Source organism: Sorex araneus, chromosome 4 (genome assembly GCF_027595985.1).
Source record: "Sorex araneus isolate mSorAra2 chromosome 4, mSorAra2.pri, whole genome shotgun sequence".
NCBI classification, from domain to species: domain Eukaryota; kingdom Metazoa; phylum Chordata; class Mammalia; order Eulipotyphla; family Soricidae; genus Sorex; species Sorex araneus.
In genome coordinates this window covers 151,656,566-151,680,576 of record NC_073305.1, presented here as the reverse complement: position 1 = coordinate 151,680,576, position 24,011 = coordinate 151,656,566, and the positions used below count along the sequence as shown (strand labels likewise).

Below are 24,011 nucleotides of genomic sequence, written 5' to 3'. Positions count from 1 at the left end.
GGTTTGACAATTACATCAAAGGAGCAGCTCTGTGGTGAGAACTGGTCAGTATGGGCCAGATAATTCGTGGGTTTATTGCTGAGGCCCGTTCCCATAATTGTCATGGTCAGGAGGCCTTGGGTATTTAGGTCTGTTTTCCTGGTGCAATACATATATCTCAAGCCTGCAGTGATGGACTCATAGATTAGGAAGGCTTACTGAATTCAGAAGGGTACACAACAGCCCACTGAGCTAACTTACTGGGGTAGTAAAGGATATGTCATCCATCAGAGGCTAAGCTTGCCCACGGAACTCAACCATAACCTCATTTGAGGGCCAGAGGGCAGTATCTAGGATTCGATGATGTGACCACACCCAACTGTTCTAGACTTTGCATCTCAGGAGATGTCAGAATATTCCAAAATTCCAACAGTGGATGATTAGGGGACAGAGCTGCAGGTTTAATTTTTGTTAGGAGATGTGTGACAGTGACAAACAGATATATTATGATGAGATTAAATATAGTCTGTGTGTCTCTGGCTTGCCTTCCTGGCTGTAAGCATGCCTCCATCATTCCCCAGACCCCCCAGGGAAACCTGGTAATACAGTTTTGCTGAAATAGGCTGGCGAGGACAGGGAAAGATCAGTCATTTCTGGTTTGGGAGGAGGCCTATCCAAACAGACCTATGCAAGAGTTCAGTTGTATTATTTTGGCGGAAAAAAAATTGTAGGTTCTTTGTAATTACGCATAAAGGTGGGGAGAGGAAAGATCTAGGAAGCAGCACTATATCTGAACAGTTTACGAAAAATTTCAAACTTATCATCTGATTTATACAAGTGAAACTATATGAATATAAACTTTGCTAAATATTTTGCTTCCCCAGGAGAAAGATAGCTTTGTTTTTCATTGCAGTGAAAACACAAAAATTTCATGTTGCAAGAAATTTGAGAAGTAACTTGCCAAAAATACCCAAACTCTATTTCAGAAGAAAAGTTAAGACATTTTATTAACGCACATACCATTTTATATGCATGAACCTCATCATTCCCTCAGATCAATAGACAGAAAGTCAAATAAACAAATACTCAGTAATCATAAGACAAAAAACCTTGGTGGCATATAAAAATGTTCCTGATTATGTGACATTAAGAAAAATACATAAACTATTACTATAAAAAGCATGATTAATTGTAGGCCAGATGGCTTAAGTTAAAAAGCCCTTCCTGATAAGAAGTATAAAAGCAAATGGACTACTGGACAGAGGACTTCACAGGCCCAGTGAAGAATGTTATTTTATGACACGAGGGACCTGGAATGTTTAAACATTCAGAATTACCAGTATTTTCCCTCCAATTATAAAAAAAAAACTTTTATTTTACATTCAATGGAAAAAGAATAGTCTTTGGTAGCCTTCTTTTATGGAGGGGAAATAAATGGATTGTGATTAGGTAGGTGTGACACTTGGACACTGTCATTTTTAAAACTAAGGTTATTTTTCAAATATTTTATGCTGCTTTATAAAATAAGTATAATTTCAAAAGACTCCTATCCTTTTATCTTAGATGAAATGGTATGAGTCCTTATGGTCATACTGTAGATGTAGTTACTCTAGAAATTAGTTCAGTGATGCCAAGAATACAGAAATTTGAATGAGTCTTCATCAAAGAAAGCAGTGCTGGGGTTGAGGAGATGGTTCAAAGGACTAGAGTGAACGCTTTGCATGCAGGACCTCTACGTACAATTCCTGGCACTGCATGGTCCCCAAAGCACTGCAGGTGTAGCCTCCAAACAAGAGTCTCTTCAAGAAAAATCAGTGTCAAAAATCACAGAGCTCAAAAGCATGGAATTAAGAGTCAGACAGGCCCAAGGTGAGACCTAGTTGAATATACTATTACAAGCTTGTACACCGAACCTCTCTTAATCTGGGATTCCTAATGTGCAAAGCCATCAACATCTATTCTATGTAATAGCTACGAGACATAAGTATTTTTGATACATGGAAGACAGCACAATTTTTAGCAAATCATATTAAATTTTAGATTTTTTTGGATCTGTGAATTCCAGTGGGGGTTGATTTTGTCAGTTAGAGCAGAGGACCTGGTTCTCTGACCATACTCACTTTTATCTATTCCTTTGAAGTTAGACATGAGAAAGTGCCACCGGTACCAAGAGAATCTCTGGTTCCTCCCATCAGATCGTCTATGTGAGCTAGCTAAAAACAAGGACTTTTCCTTGTTTTTAGGATCTCCTATCCCAGTTCAAAGACATATCCTTCCGAAGAATGTAGGTTGCAGTCACAATTTATGATGTCATATTTGCTGTAATGCTTTGTTGTAGCCACTGAAATATTCACGACCTGAGTTAGTGCTTAGATCTTAAAAGAATTACAAAGGGAAGTCAAACTCTATTGTTCAGTGAAATGCAGAAATAGGAGTAGTCCCTAAGTACTAAAACATGAAAAGATTTTAAAAATATGTATCTCTTTATATTATTAAGTTTAGAAAGCCAACCCAGATGCTTTGATTTGACTTGGATTCTATCCTGATGAGATATATTAAAAGCTAAATTGGCCACATTCTAATCTATGTATATATCATGAGCTACAATTTGGGGGAAGGGTGTCGGGGAATCAGACCCGGTGACTCACACATGCAAAGCATATACTCCAGCCTTGAGCTAGATCATTAGCCTCAAATCCACAGCTATTAAAACTGAGCACAATATATTCCTCGAACCTACGATGCTCTCTTGGGTCTTTTTCATCTTTACATTCTGGGCAATTGATGTCTTATGATGAATGTTAAAGTTAAGTTGTGGGAGTACTTTTCCCTAAGAGCTGACCTTATGGAAGATAGCTCAAGTGCTAGGGCACATGACTTTAGAAGGCCCCAAGTTAAATCTCAGGCACTGAGTGATTCTCAAATTACCCTGCAGGTGGCTAGGTGGGCCCAAGACCAGATCACTGGTCCAAGGCACAGTCCTCTCAGGTTTAGTATAGCCAGTGTGTGTGTGTGTGTGTGTGTGTGTGTGTGTGTGTGTGTGTTGCAACTAATGGTGGCTAAGTCTATGAAATTCTAAGATCCTACCGCTTTTACCTTAAGGAGATAACTTTTACTCCATGACAACTTAATGTGTAGGAAAAAGAATATATAAGAAAAGCCAAAAGATTCTGCTAATATTTAAGCTATCTATGTAAATGTACATCCCAGAATCTTGGTGTAGGTTATATTTGGACCATTTTATTTTAACACAACTTTAAAAATTACTCAGATACTATAAGTCAGAGAGACAGGACAGGAGTTACCATGCTCACATTCTTGTGGCCAATTCCTGTTTGATACCTGACAGTGCCTGTGGTTCCCTGAATACCACCCACTCTAGCCCCTGAGCTCCTCCCAGGAATTAAGTGGACTCCCCTTAATTCCTCAGATTCCTTGAAATATGACAGAAAATATAGTATTAGATGTGTAAAATATCTCTCTCACTCATTCCAAACACCCCTTTCCTCACTCTGAAAGTACCTCTATGGTTTTGAGGGTCCCACGAATAGCTAATAGCCAGAGGAGCAGCTTTATCTATCGTTATCAAGCTGGAGTATGTCAACATGCTATTGCACACCACTCCAACTGATATGTCCCACACAGTGCTACACATGGCAGCTATTCAATAAATACCTCTTGTTCATGGACGTGAACCACAAAATTCTCTCCTAAACATATATATGTGTATAGATAGATAGATAGATAGATAGATAGATAGATAGATAGATAGATAGATACCATTTTAGGAAAAAGCAAATTTCTAAAGCCCCCTGTTTTCTGTTATTCTGCTGAAAGTTGTTTTAGTTGATTTTGAAACTAACTTATTTTTTAAAAATTTTGGTTTGTGGGCCACACCCAATGGAGCTCAGGGGCTATTCCTTGCTTGGTGCCCAAGGCTGACCCAGGCTTCCTGCATACACTCCTGCCTACTGAGCTATCTCTCCGCTCCCTGAACCTTTATGCAAATAAAAGCTCCAAATAGGTCGAATTCTAAAATGATTCTTTTTTCTCATCTCTCCTTTTTGTTTTATTTGTGTGTGTGAGAGAGAGAAAGAGAGAGAGAGAGAGAGAGAAAAGAGGGAGATTGAGGCCACACCTGGTGTTGGACGGGGCCACAGGAGTGACCCCTAAGGGTCAGTCACATGTAAGCCTTACCTCCCGTTGACCTCTGCTCCCTAAACACATTCTTTTTTCCCTCATGAATCCTATAACCAATGTTTTGGCCTATTTTGAAATCAAGCATAAAAATAAGCACCCTAAAATTTAAAAATTACCATGTTTTCATAAAGCAGTTGTATCAGAGAGGGTCATTTCACTGGAATGTTTATAGAAATAGTGAAATGTGAACTTGAAATTCTGGCATTACTGACAATAATTATCTTTAGGAATGCAGACAGTTCTTAGGCACTGTTAGCATGGTTTGAAAATGTTTTATTTAGGCCTCCCAAGAAATATACAGGAGGCCCATGGGTCCCCCCTGGCAGTGTTTGGCCAACTGAGCTGAGTGAGGGTCAAGCAAAGGATGTGCTGCTGCTCTGGTCCAGTGGTGCCAGGAATTACCTGTATCATCCTGGCAGTGCCGAGGGTTCCAGGTCATACTCAGAGAGGCTCACCGCCTCAAGAGCTGCCCCCAGGGTGCTCAGGGGATCCCACAGTGCTGGGAAGTAAACTGGGGCCAGCCACAGGCAAGTCAAGTCCCTTAACCCCTGTACTATCTCTCTAGCACTTCTATTTTCATGCATTAAATTGGGAAAACCATAGCCTTATGAAACTGGGAAGAAGAAATACTAGAAATAAAGAGAAGAAGGCAAAAAGGAAGAAAAAAGAGGTTATATCTTAAAATATATAATTAGATTTTAAAAAACACTAATAATATTCAAACATCAGTTTTACATTTTCAATAAAGAAATTCTCTGACTACTTCCAAACGGGCCAAACCAGCTTTCAAATCTTAAAAATATTTTACAGACCTGTTTGTTTGCAAGTCGTAATTAAAAAGCAAACCTCAAATACCACTGAATCTGTTTTCTTATTTCCCCCCTAATCCATTAGAGCTAATTTTAGATGTAATAACTGCAAAGCTTTCAGGCAGAAGCAAACAGGTGAAATGTTTGTCCATTTTTTTTCCTATGTAAGAAATAAAACTAAACTACATGCTTGAGTTTTCAAAACTGAAATATGTAAAGGTACCTCCCACTTTTCCCGTAACTATGAGCATAAGTAATCAACATGAAAAAAATATTCTTCTGGTTTTCATGTGTTTGGTAGCCTCAGGAACTGTGGAATAATCTTTTGGGGTTTCAATGAAGACAGACATATATCTTAAATATTACCACAGAAACAAAAGACATTTTTGTTGAGAAATAGATTTATCATCAGAATGCATGTATTATGTGATATTTTAAAACACTATTTTTTTTTTTAGTTACAAAACTGTGACACATTCCTGCTTATCCTATGTTTGGATTATTCCCATTTAGAAATCTTTTATTTGCACAACACAAGATCCATGGTTAAGCAGATAAGGCAGTATAAACTGATCCCTTCCTACCTCAAATAATGTCATACCCACCTATGCTTAACTGACTCACATGCTCAGATGCATTCTATTGCAAACAAGTTGTGAATCATATCAAATGACATTTGAAGACAAAAAGAAAAGCCACGGTTTAGGTTTAAATCATTAGTAAAGGAAGGCCTCCCTTGAAATTCGTATCAAGTTTCCATTGTGCAAAACACTCATCCACAGAAAAAGTCAAAAAGGACTTCATTTAATTAGTGATATGGAGACTTTTGCATAGAAAAAGGTTACAAAGTAATGCAAAAAAGGACTAAGTACAGAAATTTTAAAACAAATATTTAAATGTATAATTCTGCATAATGTTTAACATTCTCATAAGATTTATTGCTTTCTCCACACAGCAGAGAAATGAAGTGCATAATAATACATGCTGTGTCTTTTATCTTTCAAACATAAAATCCCACATGCTCAATTTCAATGTATTAGAGATTATTTTGTCATTAAACAAAATAAAATTAAAAAACCAAAACACCATAATGAAGTACTAGTCTAGGCATGGACAAAAATAATTTATGTACATCCCATTGCATACATTCATCTTGATTTGGGATCAAACACAATCACGAGCACTTGAAAACCTGGAGCTATTCTTTTTCCCAATGCTCTCTCCCTGTCTCATCACCTCCAGAAACATCTCTCCAAAGGTGACAACAATAGATATTACATCCTACCAGGAAAAACTGAAAAGGATAAATATGTAAAAATAGTCCGAATGAAACGGAATAAATTAATCCAAACGTACAAACTGGAGACTTTTCAAGTTGGCATGAATCAAACAGCCTCTGGTGGGTAGGCACACAGTAGGCAGCTGCCTGTGGGTACATTCGGTAAATATCTAGTAAATATAAAGAAGCACCATATTGTAAGCCATGAAACAAAGTCCCTGGGGCCCTAAGGTAGGGCAGAAATGCGTATTAATCTGAGCACTGATGGAATAACTGCTTATACCAATGCATTACTAAATGTCACCACTTGGCAAGTCTGTACAAAGAAAGCGAACTAAGATAAAACTAGGTCTTTCAACTTGAAAATTATTTTCAACAATCCTTTTGGTCAATAAACACACCTGCTGCTTGCTTTCAACAGAGTACTCATCTCATATTGTACTGAAATGTCTGCAGCTTAATGCAAGACTTCTCTCCCTCCCCTTTCTTACTTAACCTAACCTCTATGCTCTTCTTCTTTTGTGCAGTTATAGATGCAGAAGAAGACTGAAGTAACTCAGGCACTTATGAAACATGACATTTCACACCCCCCCCATCCCTTTTCCCTCCCCACCCCCCATCTAGTTTCAAGAGAATTCAATCAGGGCATTTTTCTTCTTCTGTTCGGATATACGGATGCACTGCCGGACGGTACAGTCCATATATTTTCCAGGAAATTTCTAAAGGGAAGCAAGGGTGAAGTTTTCAAAAGTTGTGGACGTCAGTTATCAAGCTGCCTTCAAAAGTGAAAATTCAAAAACGGGGTGGGGGGAAGGAAGATAATACCACATTTCCACGTGTGAGGTTTGTGTCTGAAAGAGCTTTATTGTTCCTTGGTGGACCTGTAGACATCTGTATGGCTACTTTCAGGGTGCAGAGGTGTGCGAGCTGACTCTGAAACGAAGGACACTCAGTTACTAGCGCAGGAAGTTCAAGGAGAACTCAAAAGGCTCCCACTTCGGTCCCCCAGGGTCGGTAAGGTTTACTGTTTGTTCCGCTGCTCGTCTGCGGAGGGCTGGAGGTGGCGGACACCGATAACGGGGGGCTGATGGCCGTGGCGGCGGCCACGGCGGCGGCGGCCGCGTTGGGGGGGAGCATGGGGAATGCCCCCGCGAAGGACAGCGGGAAGCTGTGGGCGGCGGCCGTGGCGGCGGCGGCGGCCGCGTGGACCGTGGCGGAGAGGGACAGGAGAGACGTGGAGAGCGGTGGCACGCAGGGCGCGACGCTGCCCGTGGCTGGCATCCGCAGGGCGGAGTCGGCGTGGGCGAAGGTGGCCGTGAGGAGGGCGGAGCCGTGGGCAGGAGGCACTTCGGTGGCGGTGGACAGGCGGCAGGGCGTGGCCTCGGAGGCGTGGAGTCCGTTGGGCTGCAGCAGCGCGGCGGGGAGGTGGTGGAAGGCGGCCGCCCAGTGGTGCGGGTGCAGGGGGTGGTGGTGGTGGGCCAGCGACGACGTCATCGCCGCCGCCTCCCGCTGCGACGCGCACGTGCTGAGGTGGGACACCAGCCGCACGCGCAGGGGGTCCGAGGAGTCCAGGCCTTCCACGGAGCTCAGGTACCTGGCCACCTCGGTGAGGCACTCTCGGAATCCGATGCTCATGAAGTCCATGGCCAGCGCGTGGGCATCAAAGTAACCTGCAAGGAGGGGCGGGGGAGTAGGAAGGGGGCAAAAGGTCAGGTACATGGACAAAGAAAAAAGATGACTTTTTTTTTTGCCCCCCTAAGGGGACCCACCGACCAGGTTGCCCTCGGTCTTTCAAACTTAAATAGGAGAAGGCCGCTGGCTGGGGGTTAAAAAAAAAAAAGCTGCCTGTGATTTATGGCTTTGACGTGGCAGAAATGAAGAAAGGCGCTTTGCAGGCCACGTGTGTGGCGGCTCGCGCTGCGCTATATACAGCCACTGTTCTTGCAGCCTGATAGCAAGGTCGGGTGGGGTGGGGCTGGGAATTAAAATATTGTCTGCTGTGGAGGCAGGAGGAGGGTGGGAAAGGGGGGGGGTATACCTGGGAAATTGGTGGTGGGGAGTGTGCACTGGTGGAGGGATGGGTGTTTGATCATTGTGAGATTGTAACCCAAACATGAAAGCTTGTAACTATCTCATGGTGATCCAATAAAATAAAAAAGGACTGCCCTGTTTTTCAGACACTTCGAAAAACCGGCGTCATCTCTCTTCTACAGTGAGACTGCCTAGTAAACTTTTCCACAGACTCCTGAGTTCAATCTTTCTCTCTCCCTCTCTCTCTCTCTCTCTCTCCACCCCTCTCTATCTCTCTGTGTGTCACATGAGTAAGAAATGCAAGGGCTTATCTGAAACAGCTTCAGTTTCTTGACATTAATAACAGTTGTGAAGTGCATCTTAACAGCTTGAGGACTTGCTTTTAAAACGTGTTAGGCTCTCAATAAATTCATAAATATTTTTTAAAAATATTTTTTTTAATCAACATAGTGAAACCATCTTGCTCTTACTCTTAACAAAATTCAACGGAAAGCAAAGTATTCTTTTAGGTGTGGCCAGTTACCTTGAAGATAGTATTTTTCTATCACACGATATGAAACAACTGACAAGAACTTATAACTCCTAGTTTTCATGAAATTGAATACAATTACTTCATTGGTTAGCTTACTTTTTCTTGCTATGTACAGAAAAAAATTCAGATTTTTTTTTTCATGTACCCATTAGGTCACCCACCTGTAGTTTGAGTTTTTAACATGAAGGTAACTTTTCACTTTGCCTATGAAAGTGAAAATAATCTGCACAGCATGACATTTTTCAAATCTTTTCTTACGATCACAAAACTGGCTGGATCTGGGGCTAGAGAGACAGTCCAGTGGGTAAAGTGCTTGTTTTTCACGCAACCAACGTGGGTTTGATTATTAGCACCTATATGGGCCTCAGTTCCCCAAGCACGGCCAGGAGTAAATCGAGGTACCAAACAGTATGGCCCACAAACCAAAACCAAACAACGATGGCTGGAATTGGGTCATATTTATAGAAATCTCCTTTTCTCAAAAGGTATGTTTGAAAATTAAATAGTTATATCTTATTATTTTCAGTAATCTGCCAACTCGGAGTACAATGATCAAAATCAGACATTTGAGGCTGTATCACTACTTTGGTAAACATATACAAATGTATCATTTTCAGATAAAAAAAACACGTTAAAGTGAAAGGTTTAATCTCACTTTTGGCATATGTATACATAAATGAGAAATACATTCTATCAAGAATATTTTCATCTAAGGCTTTTGCAATTTTTTATTTTTTTTGCAGATGATCTGTTAAAAGTAAGCCTATCATTCGGCATCACAGCATTTCAGAAAATACTCATTCAAAATTCTTAAGCTAGAATTTCAACTGAAAACTGGACATTTTGGGGCAAAAATATACCCCACTAAAACAATCACAGTAATAGCAAAGAGCTGATATATGAGGATATCATGAAATGTGGAAATTCAGGAACAAAAATAGTTATTCCTAGACCACAGTTAGCAGCTAGGTCCTCGGCCATAGGAGGGAGAGCTCATCTTAAAGAGGAAACCTCCATAGAAATATTTCATATGCAATCCCTCAGGATAATGCTGTGCATGTCTCTGACTTCTACAAAAAGAGATGGAAGGAGAGGTCCTTCCTCCTCTTCTTGTAGGTCCTTAATTATCAGGAGAAGTCCATGGGCTAGCAGGATAGTACAGTGGGTAGGGTACTCCATATGGTCCCCGAGCCCCTCCAGGAGTGATTCTTGAGCACAGAGCCGGCAGAATGTCCTGAGCACTGCCAGGTGTGGCCACAACACAAGAGGAAACAAACAAACAGGACAGAGAAGTCTAGAATCCCTGAGGGATCCAGAAATTTGGATTCCTCAAGTCTCTGAAGAAACTACTGGAATGCCAACACTGACTCTGAGGAGTGGATTTCAGAATTTTTGGAAGGCCCCAGAGCTTCCAAATTGTCATTAGTGGTCATAAAATAATTGCAATTTGTGGTCTGCCAGCTATAGGCTGTCATATATGGCTATTTTCTCTGATGATCTCTAAGGAATGTAAATGATGCAATTCCTGTCCCATTGCTGAATGCAGTGGGAAATGACAGTGAACTGCTATCTCCTGGGAATGGGTCTCCGCCAACTATAATAGCCATGCCACTTCCTCTATACCAGTTACTACCGTATGGCTTTAATTAACAAACTCTGTGGCGTGGGTACTAGCATGGCCCTCATTTTATGGATGTGGAAACTGGAGTTCAAGAGGGTCTGGAATTTACCCAGGGTGTTTATAAATGTACAGGCAGGATTTGAAGTCAGGCAACTCAACTGCAGTGGCCCTGTCCTTGACCAGTGTGCTCTCAGACCTTCACTGCATCCTCTGAGGATGAGAGCCCCAGCGTCAGCCCTCTTCCTTCCAGGCCCACACATTCTGCTTGATGACCTCGCTGGGATAGAGCAGCCAAGCAGCTTATAGGGCACTTGTTGAAAATGTCTGCTCATAAACTAAAATCTGTCTGGTACAAGTTTGAGGACTGTTTAGGTGGCCAAGAATAGCAACCGAGATGGAACTTAGTTTTTATAAGGCCTAAGAACAATATTAAGCTCTCGAAGTCCAATTCACGTGCCAAACATTTGAAACTCGGATAAGGCATCTTAAGCCTTATGGCTAACAATACCAAGGGAGAGACACAACTGCCTTGGTTTCTGTTTTGTACCACCACAAACTCTAGCAGTCCCCTAAAATCCTGGGTAAGCAACTGCAGAGACAGAGCTATAGAGCTGGAGAAATCTAGACCACAGTGTGTTCACAGAACTTGGTGCAGGTCTCATAGGAGAGCAGAGAACCCCTACTTGCTTGTCAAAGACAAGAAAGACCGTGGACAAGCAGCGCTGGTCACTGGCTTTTTATTACTTCATTCTTTTCCCCTTTCTACAATGTACAAAGGTTTTCACACTGTGTGGACTTCCCTTGTTACCTTTCCTCTGCCACCCGCATCTGACAAAAGTCTAAGATGGTGAAGGTCAGGGATGACATTCCACAGGTACTCAAGACTATGGCTAGAGCATATTTAAATACTAAAATACTTCTTTACCAATGGGTGAAACAGATACTTTCTCCCATATTCTCTGCCTGCCTGATCAAGAGAAAACTATGACGCTCTGTGGTATCAAGCTGAGTGTAGAGAAATCTCCAAACCTTAATGTGGTATCTAGAATTTCTGGCTGCTTTTCTGAACCCTGCTGTCAAATACACTGAATACTACCTTTGAAAAGATAATGAATACCAAAAATTTCCTGAAAGGTGATAAAGAACAAAACAAAAAATATAAAAGTCTAAGTGATGTCTGAGGAGTAAGATAATGACATCTGAGTATTAATATTCAGGGTGTCAAGCCTGCTTTTATCATAAGTATGAGACTGTCCCTCACCTTACCCCCAGTGCCCCAAAAACTCCTCCTTAAATCACTATTCAGTGCTCAGGACATTCGTTTCAGGTTGGGCCCCAGGACTCCTGTACCTACTTGCTTTCCTTTAAGAATAACTATGCTTCAATAGTAATAATTTTCCCCAGTAAATTCACTACCTGTACTGTCTGTTCTAAGTCCAAGAACAACCAAAATCTTGAAAACAGTAATAAAAATAAATTTAAAGTCAACTCCTTTGGGAGTGTTGCATTCTATTGAGCCCTACATCTTTTTAAATTTTTTTGTCATTACTACTATTATGAAAAACAATTTAAAAATTTCATTCTAGGGGCTGGAGTGATAGTACAGCGGGTAGGGCATTTGCCTTGGATGCGACTGACCCGGGTTCGAATCCCAGCATCCCATATGGTCCCCTGAGCACTGCCAGGGGTGATTCCTGAGTGCAGAGCCAGGAGTAACCCCTGTGCATCGCCGGGTGTGACCCAAAAAGCAAAAAAAAAAAAAAAATTTCATTCTAGTTCAGATAATAGTATTACAATAATATTAATGCTTACGGTATTGAGGTACAAAGTTACTCATCCATTACTGCCAAAATGCCTAATACCTCCAACCAATGTTTATTATGGATTTGGAGGAAGGTAAGGAAGAAGAAAAAGATGGCCTTGAACCTCCTGTTTATGTTCGGGTGTTTGTTTCATTTTTCTGTATAAATTCCAGCATGTGCTTCTGCAGTTCCAAACACATCTCTGATCAGACTAATGTGAAAGAAGCTTTATTCCTACAGTATTGTGAAAGCAAACACAAGTCCAGGGTCACGTGCTTCTTTTGTTCCAGATGTTCTTTCCCATGAGTTCAATTCTGGTATTAGCATTGATTTCTATGACTTTAATCTAGTATCTCCTATCTCAGATTGTTAAAGAACTGCTACACTCTGATGTCTTTAGAATATTAGAAAAAATGAAAAGAGAAATGTGGAAAGAGGAAAATAAAATTACCTACTTACCTTTACCCCCGGTTGCCTGAAGCATCTTCAAATGATCCACTGTCATTTGTAAAATTTCAGCTTTTTCTAACTTTGCAGACCCCTTCATAAACAAATAATAAATATTGATAAGCTCCAAAGAAAAGCATTTTGAATATTTATATGTAAGTTCTCAATTTTTCATCAAACTAGGAAATTCTAAAATCTGAATTATGTCCCAACTTTATGTGAAAAGTTATTGTGTTACACCTGCAAACAGATATCTGCCATTTTAACGTTTAAAATCTAGAGAACATAATTATTTTGTCCTAACACTAATTATTCTCTTTTGTTCATGTCACCAAAACTCTAACAGATGCCAAAATTTTAAACTTTGCATCCAATTCCTAGCCCAGGTGGTTATTTCAGAGATCATCCAAGAGTCTGATATACATGCCGAAGTCTAGATCAACTGAATCCATTTCAGGAGGACAGGATCTTAATCAACGTATTGTAAAAAGTACATATATATATATATATATATATATATATATATATATTTTTTTTTTTTTTAAATAGGAAAAGTCTAGTGAGTTTTTAAGGGGATTCACCAGTAAACAGAACCCAAATTTTAAAAGAGGTTTTTTTCCTCCAACTATCACCAGCAGGTGTCACTATAAATTTCAAGTTCGTAAGGTAGAAAGCTTAGCTTACAACTTCACGAGTGAGCATGAAGAAGCAAAAGAATATTGAACCCTTTCATTTAGTTTTTCTTAAAATATTTCTGGGAATATATTTTCATCTCCCCTTTCAAAAAAGGCAAAACCTCTGGATACCAACTGAAATAGAAATGTGCTACCTCTACTTCTGTGAGAAGTAGATCTTCCAGGAAATGTAAAACTATTTCCAGTTTCCTGGAAGAGCTAAATAATTAGATCTTTTATTTTTGCTTTGTTTTTGTTTTAAAGACATTGAAATTCACTTCAGATTCCTATGCTTTTACTTGTGCTTTTTCCCCCTTCTCAATAATTAGCGCCTAGTTGATGGTGAGAGTGCCAGCATTACTTAACTTTCCAAAGAACACTCTAGCAATCATAATGTGACACGGCCAGCTCTTTCCGGGTGGTAGCCAAACTCTGAAAATGGGAAAGCCTGTGTTTATGGTAACTAACTGTCAAACAACTGAAGTTTGCTTTTAAGGTTTATTTTAATTCAACATTAAAAAAAATAAAAGGAAACCCAGAAAATTAATTCCCCAACAGACTATTCATTTTAACACAGGAATTCAGATGCCCATAGTAACACCGCTGCTTACAGATATTTTAATTTTTTAAATTATTGAACATACTACTAAAACTACAATTTCCATATCACATTTAGCATATCCGAAACAGTTTCAACATACAGAATGAGTGTATTTTTTGTTCCCCAAAAAATGTGTAATCACTAGCACATTATGTCTTGTGTCTCCATCCGTGTTCAATTTCTCCAAGAAGATGAACAGTAGTTTTAGTGAAAGTGACTAATAACTAAAACCACAGTTTCTGGATTATTTCCAAGGGCTTTTGTAAGGCTTGCTTTATTATGTTTGTGGTTCACTGAAGTAAACAACAAAATGGAATAAACAAACACACTGCTATCTTAAATCCTATTTGAGCTAAACTGAAAGTGCTTTCAAAAAGGGAATGGTACACACTATTTGGAAGATGTCCCTATAAATCTGCACTATTAGTCATTTTAAGAGGAGAGACACAACTTTCTTCAAACGGAAGAAGATATTTGAAGAAATATTTGTTTAGTTCTGACTTTTTCTAAGTGTGCAAAAAAAACCCCTTTTAATAAATATTAAATTCTTTACTGGGAAAGTTATGGTTAACTTGATTTTTCCATATTTCCAAAGTGATGCATGTCCCCAACAGAATATTATTCCATTAGCCCAGGGATTAAAAATAAAAGCAAGTAAGTGGCTTGGCAAATAAGTTTTATTAGTATCATTATTTATCATTATTTAGGCAATAGAAGTGGAAATGTTACTTTCCAAACTTGAATTTTTTTTTTACTTTTTTAAAACTATTGAAGACAAAAATGAAATTTCACACATGATATCATTTTTTGAAGAATACTACGTACAGCTTGGTTTTAAATAAAACCACCACTGGTATTCAGAGAAAGAACAGAAAACATGAACAGTTTTACCCTTAAGGGGAAAATAAGCTAAACAACAGAAATGTTTTTCAACTTCATGATGGATTATGTTTTTAATAGTTTTGCCACAACAAAGCATTTTATTGAAATAGCTGCTCAGAGCCAGATCAGGGTACATACACCATTATTTTAATGAGCTTTAACAAGAACCCACATTCCCAGAGAGAATCAGATTCTTTCTAGCCCTTTGGTAGGGTGGTCAGGGGTGGGGGAAGCTTACTTGTTTTTCAAAAGCAGTTGGCACTAGTCTTCTCAACTCTGATAAACTGTTATTTATCCGGTCTCGCCGTCTTTTCTCTATAATCTACACCAAAACAAGCAAAATAAAAATGTATAAATATACAAATGATAAAATTGCTCACAATAAATGTTACGTATTAGGCTGATTAGGTATGAAAGAAAAAGGGCAAAATTTTAAAAAATAACCACATACCCCTCTCCTTTTCTTTCTGGCCATAATCTGAGATGTTGTCGTTGGAGAATTAGATCTAATCACAGAGCTAGCACTTTGCCTATGAAATAGGAAGAGTAAGTCAGGTGTTTGCATTAACATAACAATAGTTTTTTCTGGGCACTTGATAGCACCCCATTAAACATTCAGAGTGATTGCACCAGTCAGGTCTGTGTAATTTTAGTCTTAATTCTTGCTTTATGATACTTGCTTTTAGCCTTTAAACCCTCCCCCCCCCATGGTAGAAATGTTGTAATCAAAAAAGTATATTATTGAGTAATTCACACACCAACTTTATTGACAATAAGCTTCTGAATTTTTACATCTCCCAGCAAAATGATTATGGGCAATCATCATGAGAAGTTAAATATTAATACTTCTTACTTCCCCTAATAAATGTTACTTAAAAGACAACTAATGTCTAACAGCATCCCTCATTCTGTCTCTTGGCAGACACACTCAACAAAGCAAAGCTCTTTTAAAGTAAAACCATGTTTAGCACCTCTATCAAACAGGTATTTGTCATCATATGTCAAACTCTCTCCCTAGCCGCAAACTTTAAAATAAACAGCATTTCTCTCTTTCAAAACTTCAAATAGTCACAACGGTGAAAAATGACAAAGTTGAATTTTTGCATACTAATATCCAACATCCAAATTAAACATTCAAATTAAATATGCTATTGGTAGAAAAATTAAAATTATATCAATTACTAGGTAAATATTTTTTTCTTTTAATGAAACTCTATGGAAGTGTCTCTCAGCCTTCAATCTAAGCTTTATCTTTAAGGAGCTATAGACCATCTTGACTTTAATGAAAAGATTATCTTCTAATGAACATTCAGTCATTTTGTCACATAATTTTTTGCCATCTTTTAGTTTGTGTCTGTTTCTCTTCATAATTCATAGACACTGCTTATGTTCTCAAATTCTCCAGGCTCTCTGTTATTTGTTCTTTCATTTTAAAATGTTTCACACACCAGGTTCTTATTACTTCACCTTCTCACTTCTGGATCTTATTTCTGAATTAACCGTACCCTTCATTCCCACCCCTTCACTGGTTTCGCCTTTCACATGATATATTCTGTTTTTTCAGATCTCTCTCTTAAAAAAAAAGTTACGCGACACTTTAATAATTAAAAGATACTTTGGAAATATGCATTTGCTTTTGCTGCTTTCGGGCTTTGGTTGGTCCATAACATGGGGGTGGGGGCAATCACAACAAAATCAGCTTTCCAAAGGTAGGAAGAACTTTTGGTCTTTGAGTGACAGCTGCAGATAAATAATTAAGGTGCTTCTGGGGATACCAATTAGAAGCAATTATCATTTGACCCGCCTTGGCACTAAAATGCCTCGGTAATCTCCCTCTGTCACTGCAAAGTGGAGGTCTGGCTTCTGTGATCACGACCTCGATCTTTTCCAGACTTAAGAACAAGCAGTCAAAGAGATGATGCCGAAACGACCCTTACATCTGTCACTCATTCTCCCGTCAGCCAAGTCACACATGGTCAACCTGCAGGGCTCAACCTCCTGAGCCCTGACACAGCAAATAGCTGTAATTTCTCCAAAGAGTAAGTCCACTTTGGGCCTCTTTAAAAAAAAAAAAATTTTCCCCGGCTCATTTTGAAAGAGTTCTCAAACACTTTCAGTGGCAGGGGCGTCGCCCGTCGCCCGTCGCCCGTCGCCCGGACGTGCCAGTCCCCGCGCCCAGCGCTGACAGCTTGGGACCGTCCCTTGCCAGCTCCGGCATTCCCTCTCGGTGGCGTCCCGGGTGCGGGCCGCCCCACCCCCAGAAGGAAAAACCAACATCCCTCCGCCCCACCCCATCGCAAGCGCCCACCGCTCCGTCGCACGGGGCAAAACTTGCTCCCCCTCCTTGAGGACGCTGCGGAGCCGAGCCTCGGGATCCCCAAACTCCGGCTCCGTCCCGGCGCACGGCGGTGGGTGGGGGGCTCCCACGGCCCGGGGCTCCGGGCTGCTCCCTCCCGCCGCGCCCGCGCTCACCCCGAGTAATTGTTCTCGCTCCCCACGTCGATGGTCTCGTCCATGTCGCTCTCGGAGGTGGACTCCTCGCAAGGGCGCTTCATCGCCGCCGCGGAGTCTGCGCAGGGCGCAGCCCGGCCGGAGCGCGGTCCCGCGTCGCGCCCTCCCTGCCTTCCTCCTCCCACCCGCCCTCCCGGGGTCCCCGTCAGGCGCGGCTCCCGCGGCGGCGCGGTCGGCTCCGAGCGGCTCTTTCCCACGCCGCAGCCCTGCTCGGCCGCAAGAGCCGGCGCCGGCCACGCCCCCCACCCCCACCCCACCCCCCGCGCGGGCGGGGTCACCGCTCCCGCCTCCCGCGTGCTGGTAGCGGCCGCCCCATCGGGCACCGCCTCCCAGGAGACTGGAGCGGCCGCCGATTGGCGGAAGCCTGGGGGGCGGGGCCGCGCTCGCCAATGCCCGCCGCGAGGCTCGAGCCGAAGCGTGGGAACGCGGCGGCGCACCTGGGGCCCCAGCGCTACGCGCGCGCGGGCGCGCGCGGCTCCCGAGCGGCGAAGGCGAGCGGGCGCGCGAGGTGGCCGACTGCCACTCGAGAGGCGCGAGGGCGCGACAAGGGGCGGGCTGGCAAGGGGCGGGTTCCAGGCTGTGGGCTTGGGTCCTCCTCTGCGTCCCGCGGTCGGTGGTAGAAGTTTCAAGCCGGTGTTTAATAACCCCGAAGCGCGGGCCCGGGTGTGAGCGAGCGTGAGTGACGTCGGGGAGGCGCCGTGGCTTAACCGAACCGCCCCACTCTGTCGTCCCTTGTCTGGACCAAAACTGACAGGCTGACCCTAGCGGTCACATTTGCCCCCTGGGTTTTTTGGAGTGGTTTTTTTTTTTTTTAACCTTAAATCAAAGTTGCTTTTCTTCCCGACGCCGCCCGAGGTTACTTCTGCGGCCTCTGGGCGGTGGACAGATACGGACGTGCGTTTCCCCGACCAGGTACTTAATCGCTGGCGGTCGGAGAGTAAGGGAGGTCGAGCACTTGGTGATTTTCGATTGGTTTTAAATCAGTTCTTTCCCGTGGCTCAGAGGCCGCGGATAGTGGATCCTGCCGAATAGACCCAGGGCTGGAGTTGTGCCTACCCGGAAGGGAGGAAGAGCTAGAGTAAGGATGCAGGTTCTTTTAGCATACGGTTTTTGGGTGGCTTTTCACCTTCTGAGTTTTTCAGGTTTTGATAATCCAGATGATTGCGGTTCTCCACCCTTGCCGCTGCGGTCTTTTCGCAGCGGTAAGAATGAATTAGAACCGCGAAGGGGGACGGGCGGGATGCCCTTAGACGTGGGCGGCTTGGCGAGGTACGGATGGATGTCCAGTTTTTTAATACATTGGACATCGCGGGTTGCATAAAATTCTCCGTGAACTTTCAAAACATCTTTTTCAAGATGCTCTTTTTCTCTCCAGCTCTGCGCTAAATTTGAACCAACTACTTGGGCGACGTGCCACAGCCGACCTCTCTTGGGCCGCCGGGGTCGCCGTAGCCAGAGGTGGGCGGCAGATTGGTTGTAGGTTTGGGGGCGTCGGTTCCTCCGGTTGCTGCGAGAGAGCTCGGGGTTTAATGGAGAAAAGCCTTAAAGAAAGGGGCGTCTATCAAACACCGTACCCTCTCGCCTGGACGGATTTTAAACTGAGGATCTGCCTGAGGGAGGGGTGTGGGTGGGCGTCCCTTTGACAAGCTATTCTCCCCCTCACCCTGCGCCCCCCGCACGCCCCCACACGCACGCACAGGATTCGCGCCGGATAGGGAAGAGGAAAAGCGACGTGGAAAAGACCAGGTTGGGGCCGGGGTTGGACAAGAGGAGGGCGGGAAGTTATCCACAAGCCAGTGTGTTAAGCCCCTCATTAAAAAACGTAAAACCCCTTCCCCGGACGCCCTGGTCTCTTTTGTGCAATCTTTCTTGAAGTCTCTTGCAAATAATCGTGAGAACAGAAACTCAAAACGTTCTCCATCCTGACATCTGAAATTTAACCCCGGGCAAAGCTACAGAGCGGGGCGAAGACTGGGGGGCTGGGGGCGGGGAAGCGAGGGGACGGATGGGGCTGGACCAGGTCAGCTCAGGACAACCGAGCCTCGGGGGGCTCACTCGGGGCCGTGACGCCCTCCCGGCCCCTCCCAGTTCAGACCCGGCTGTCGGGTCTGTGGGCTTCTGGCTTCTCCGCTTGCAGCAGCTGCAGCTTAAGCTGAACTCAACGCAGAGCCGGGCAGACACATCTGCTCAGACCTCCGGGGAACCACTCCGGTTCCCGGCCCCCGCGCCCCCGCGCGCCGTAAGCCTGACGAACGCCTGGGTTCTCCTGCTCACATCCCAGGTGGCTGTGCCAGGGGCCAGTCCTCGTAAGTCAGATGTGCCAGTCGAAGTTGGCCTGGGCCAACCGGACCTTCCCAGCGTGGGGGGCAGCACGCGTTCCTGAAAGCGAGTGTTTGCAGGTGCAATTTCTGACGGCCACGCGAGCAAATTAGTGGGCGCTTCGGAACGCACACGCCGGAGGCAAAACCTGAGACTGCCGCTGGGGGAAAAAAGGTCTCTCTTACCACACGAATGCATTTTATTATTACAGTGATTGCAGGGGGGGGGGTAGTTTTAAAACAAAAGTTTTGTTTGCAGTAAAGTAACAACTGATTCAAGTCATTCCATGATTATCTTCGAAGACTTTCCCGCCGTAGCCTATTCTAAAGACAGATAGTAGGGACGTTGGAAAAACATTCGGGTTTAAGGTCGGTAAAAAATAGTTCTAAGAACAAGACGCATATTTTATAAAGCGTTTAGACCAGTGCCTCGTGTAATAGTAAGCCCTTTATAAGTCTGTTAAGCAGACAAGAAAGCTCAAGGCCAAGACCTCGGCTTTTTTTTAAACACTATCTAGAGGATAAAATGCTCCTTTTCCTGCAAAAACACTTCAACACAATTAGGCAGTTTGAGATTTTTTTTTTTTCAATTAGGTCTTTATTTTCCTCAAGTATTCCTGTATTTGCCTATCCTCTGGCTAGGCGCCTTGCCTGTCTCAGCAGAAGGTCCTTCTCGGCTCAGAGTGAAAAAAGAGAAAGGAAACTCTTCAAAACGCCCAAATTTACTGAAAGTTGGGCCTGGATTGTCAGAGTGTGGGGGCGGGGGAGGAGAAGGGGTGGTGCTAGAGGAAAGAAAGAAAACAGAGTGAGAGCACCGCGGGATTTTAAGCCTCATCGCCCTTTGGCGACATCCTTTTCAGTGAAAGTTGGTTGAACCCTTAAAAGCCTGGAGCAGAAAAAAAAAATGCCCGCGCCCAGAGCAAACCGCATTTCTTCCCTTTCTTTCTTTTAAAGAGATTTGTACAATGAGATAATTAGACCGAAAGATATGAGGGACTTTTCTAGAAACAAAATGCCACTAGGAAAGAAAGCCCAGGACTATGGGTCTGAAAGGAATGGAGGAGGGGAAGACTCAGATGTCTTCACGAAGTTGGTCCTCTCACACTTGTTTTGTGCTTAAGTGATTTAACTCACTTTCAGGCCTGCTAGGAAGAATTTGAATACCGAGATTTGGAAATAGGGGGCGTGGGGGCCGGGGATCCTGATCCCCTTCCCCACTCTTCCCTGTTCAGTTAAGGTCCTTTAACATTTTTCCATCTGTTTTGTTAAATTTGGCGCCTTTTCACCTAGGCTTATCTTATTCAGAAAATAGGATATTTACTAGGAAAACTAATAGAGCAATTACTATACTGTATTTTAAACTATTCCCCTTGCAATATGTGTGGAACTCACCTGGGATCTTTAAAAATTCTTTTTGTTTTGCTTTGTTCTTCATTAGAACGCTGATTTTCAAAATTGACTTCGACACTTTTTGTTGTTTCTTAGAATCTTGGGGAGGCAAAAGCTGCTTATAATTACTTAAAAGTGTTGGCCACTCCAGTGATTGCCTTTTCTTAGAAGGTCACAAAGGCATGACATGACTAAAAATGTTTTCACTTACCTTCTCAGTCTGCTTTGTCTCTCTAACACAGGCTGCTCTGTTATTAAAAGACCTATTGTGCATTAATTTGAAAAGCTTAAGCGTACATAGTCGAAACGAAGAAATCCACTATTTGGCCATAACTGAAATGCTATAATTGGTGACATAGCTTTCTCTTGTAAAGGGAAGACTAGCCTGTTGCCCAGGAGAGGTGCTAGTCTGTTTGCATTTGCTGAGGCAGGTGATAGGCACGTGCACTGTGGGCAGTCTTGTTGGGCTGCCTTTCCGGACTCCAAGTCCGTAGTGAGCTGGCAGCTCTTTAAAGCAATGAGAGTATTAAACCCAAGGACAAGATACTTGAAAATTTCAGTACATTTCTCCACATCAGGCTGGCTGCAGGCAGGCCAATCTAGGGTCGCTCTGCCACAGATAATGCAAGGCAGTAAAGCAAAACTAAGCTGAGAAAGCAAGGACACACTTAGGCCCACCAACTTTGAAGTCATCTACAAAAGGAAGCTGCTTTACCTGTCAGCAATTATTCTTGCCTGGTCAGCAAGAACTACACAGAGTGCACAGCGGTTGTTGACTTGGTACACCGTTTGTTTCATCAAAAGCTTCCAGGTAGGAAATGTAAGAACCAAAGCACCCTTTCTTGGAAGTAAGAAGGCTTAAATTTATCTCTGTTTTTAAGGTGTAGCTTATTTTAAAGCTTTTAAAAATGACTTGTGTTGTTACTGATTAGTACATATCCAAAGGATGAAGACTACATTTCTTGTGCAATGCTTGGAAAGAATGTTGTTAAATTAAACTAGGCAGTTTCTCATACCAGTAAGCAGCAGAAACAAAATGCTACAGTGACTATATATTAAGTTTTACTTTGTGAGAGTTAAATTTAAGTCAGCAGGCTTTTCTTTCAGAAAATTCTTTTAATTTCCATTTTTTTAAAGCTTGCTTGATTGGCAACTTTCCTCCTCTTTCTTAAGGGCATAGGTTACCTTAATCACATCAGAAAAAAAATCTTTTAAGTAATGGCATCCCTGTGCTCTAAAATAATGCCTGCAATTTACTGGATGGATATACTTAATGGTGGAGTGAATCTCTTGGTTTAAATTAATAAACTGCCTGCTTATTTGCATATCTGTCTATATTTATATGCTCTCCAATTTAGATACACTGGAATTATAAAATAGAAACCATGAACTAAGAAACCTCAAAAAGTAAAGTTTAGTATATTCATACTAAATAGGAAAACATTTATTGTGAATGAACTCTTTGTTCAATGCTGAGCTTCCTGGCAGCCAAGTCAGAAAGAGAAACAGTGAGTTTTCTAATCTTTGTAACCAGAAAGGAGAAAACAAAATTTTCAAAAGAAAAACTATTCTGCCACAGAATACTGAAAGTATTGCATGGTTGCCTTTTTCACAGCCTCAACATTTTTTACTTGATTTAACACAATTACTATCTTTGTCTAAACTTTATCCCAATTAGATCTATTAATTATAATATGATCAATTGAAATAATTATGCATAAATGAAGATCATTACTTATTTAATAATAACTGAAAAATCCATTTAATGAACTATAAAGTTCATTAAATTAAATATGACCAGCACCTCTCAGAGCTATAAAAATATGTATTCTCCTTCGAAAGTTGCTGCTTTCCATTTTAGCAAGACAAATATTCCTGAATTTGTATGGTTAGTATTATTTGATGAAAGAGAAGTCCTTTAGATTTTTAAGATAGTGACTGTTGTGGAAAATTTTAAGATGAAGCATATTTCCCAATAGAATGAAAATGGCCTGTCTTTTCTTTTTTAATTAAAATATTTTAATCAGGTATTTTATATTTTTAGGTGTTTATTTTTAAGTTAATAAATGAATTTCTAAGAAAAGTCCTTATAGATTTAGAAATAGACTTAATTGTAGATTTGCTATGGAAAATTTTGAACTTTCATACTTTTCAAATCTATTGAAATGTGTATTTTTAAAAAATATTTTTTTATTGAGCATTTATGAGATAGACCCTTACAAAGCTATTCATGATTAGGTTTTAGTCATACAGTGTTCCAACACCCATCCCTCTGCCAGTGTAGGGATTTCCCAGCTCCAGTGTCCTCAGTTTCCCTCCCACCACCCTCTCCCCCTGTAGCCTGCCTCTATGGCAGGCTCTTCTCTCTCTGTCTCTGTCTCTCTCTGTCCCTCTGTCTCTCTGTCTCTGTCTCTCTTGATCTCTCTCTCCCCCCCCTCTCTCTTTTTATCCCCCTCTCCTTTTGGGCATTATGGTTTGCAGTACAGATACTGAAAGGTTATCAGGTATATCCCTTTACCTACTTTTAACACTCAGTTCTTGTCCAGCATCCAGCATGATTGTTTCCGGCTATTATTGTCATACTGATCCTTTATCTTACCTACCCCTCCATCCCACACACACTTGTGATCGATTCCAACCATTGACCAGTCCTCCTAGCCCCTGTTTTCCCTGGCCAGGGATATTAGTCTTCTACTTATTTTCTATACCACAAATCAATGCAGTCATTCTATATCTGTCCCTCTCCTTCTGACTCATTTCACTCAACATGATACTCTACATATCCATCCATTTATAGGCAAATGAAATGTGTACTTTAAAAGAAACATAGAACGGACCTTTAGTGTCCTATACAGGGATGTATTGATGTCAGCATATAAGAACTTGACCATTTTTGGTGTCTATCTAATGGTTGAAAGACACAGTATAGAAATTTG

General features: G+C 42.0%; 1 protein-coding gene and 1 long non-coding RNA gene across 3 annotated transcripts in view; one reads left to right on the top strand and one right to left on the bottom strand.

Moving 5' to 3' along the window:
• Nucleotides 1-5,397: 5,397 nt before the first annotated feature.
• HEY2 (hes related family bHLH transcription factor with YRPW motif 2) lies at nt 5,398-17,464 on the bottom strand. The gene is made up of 5 exons (XM_004613979.3): nt 17,330-17,464; nt 15,309-15,387; nt 15,096-15,179; nt 12,713-12,794; nt 5,398-7,937 (listed from the first exon to the last, which is right to left on the bottom strand). Exons 1-5 carry the CDS (start codon nt 17,410-17,412, stop codon nt 7,249-7,251), a joined length of 1,017 nt encoding a protein of 338 aa, XP_004614036.2. The 5' UTR covers nt 17,413-17,464; the 3' UTR covers nt 5,398-7,248.
• A 2,191-nt stretch (nt 17,465-19,655) lies between these two features.
• The window catches only part of LOC129404294 (uncharacterized), a 73,045-nt gene continuing 68,689 nt past the window's right edge, over nt 19,656-24,011 (top strand). The window contains exon 1 of one of the 2 annotated variants that reach the window (XR_008629816.1): nt 19,656-19,861. This is a non-coding gene — a long non-coding RNA (uncharacterized LOC129404294). Of the gene's footprint in view, nt 19,862-21,698; nt 21,887-24,011 lie in introns of those variants that run through there. The other variant, XR_008629815.1, reaches the window with a different exon arrangement.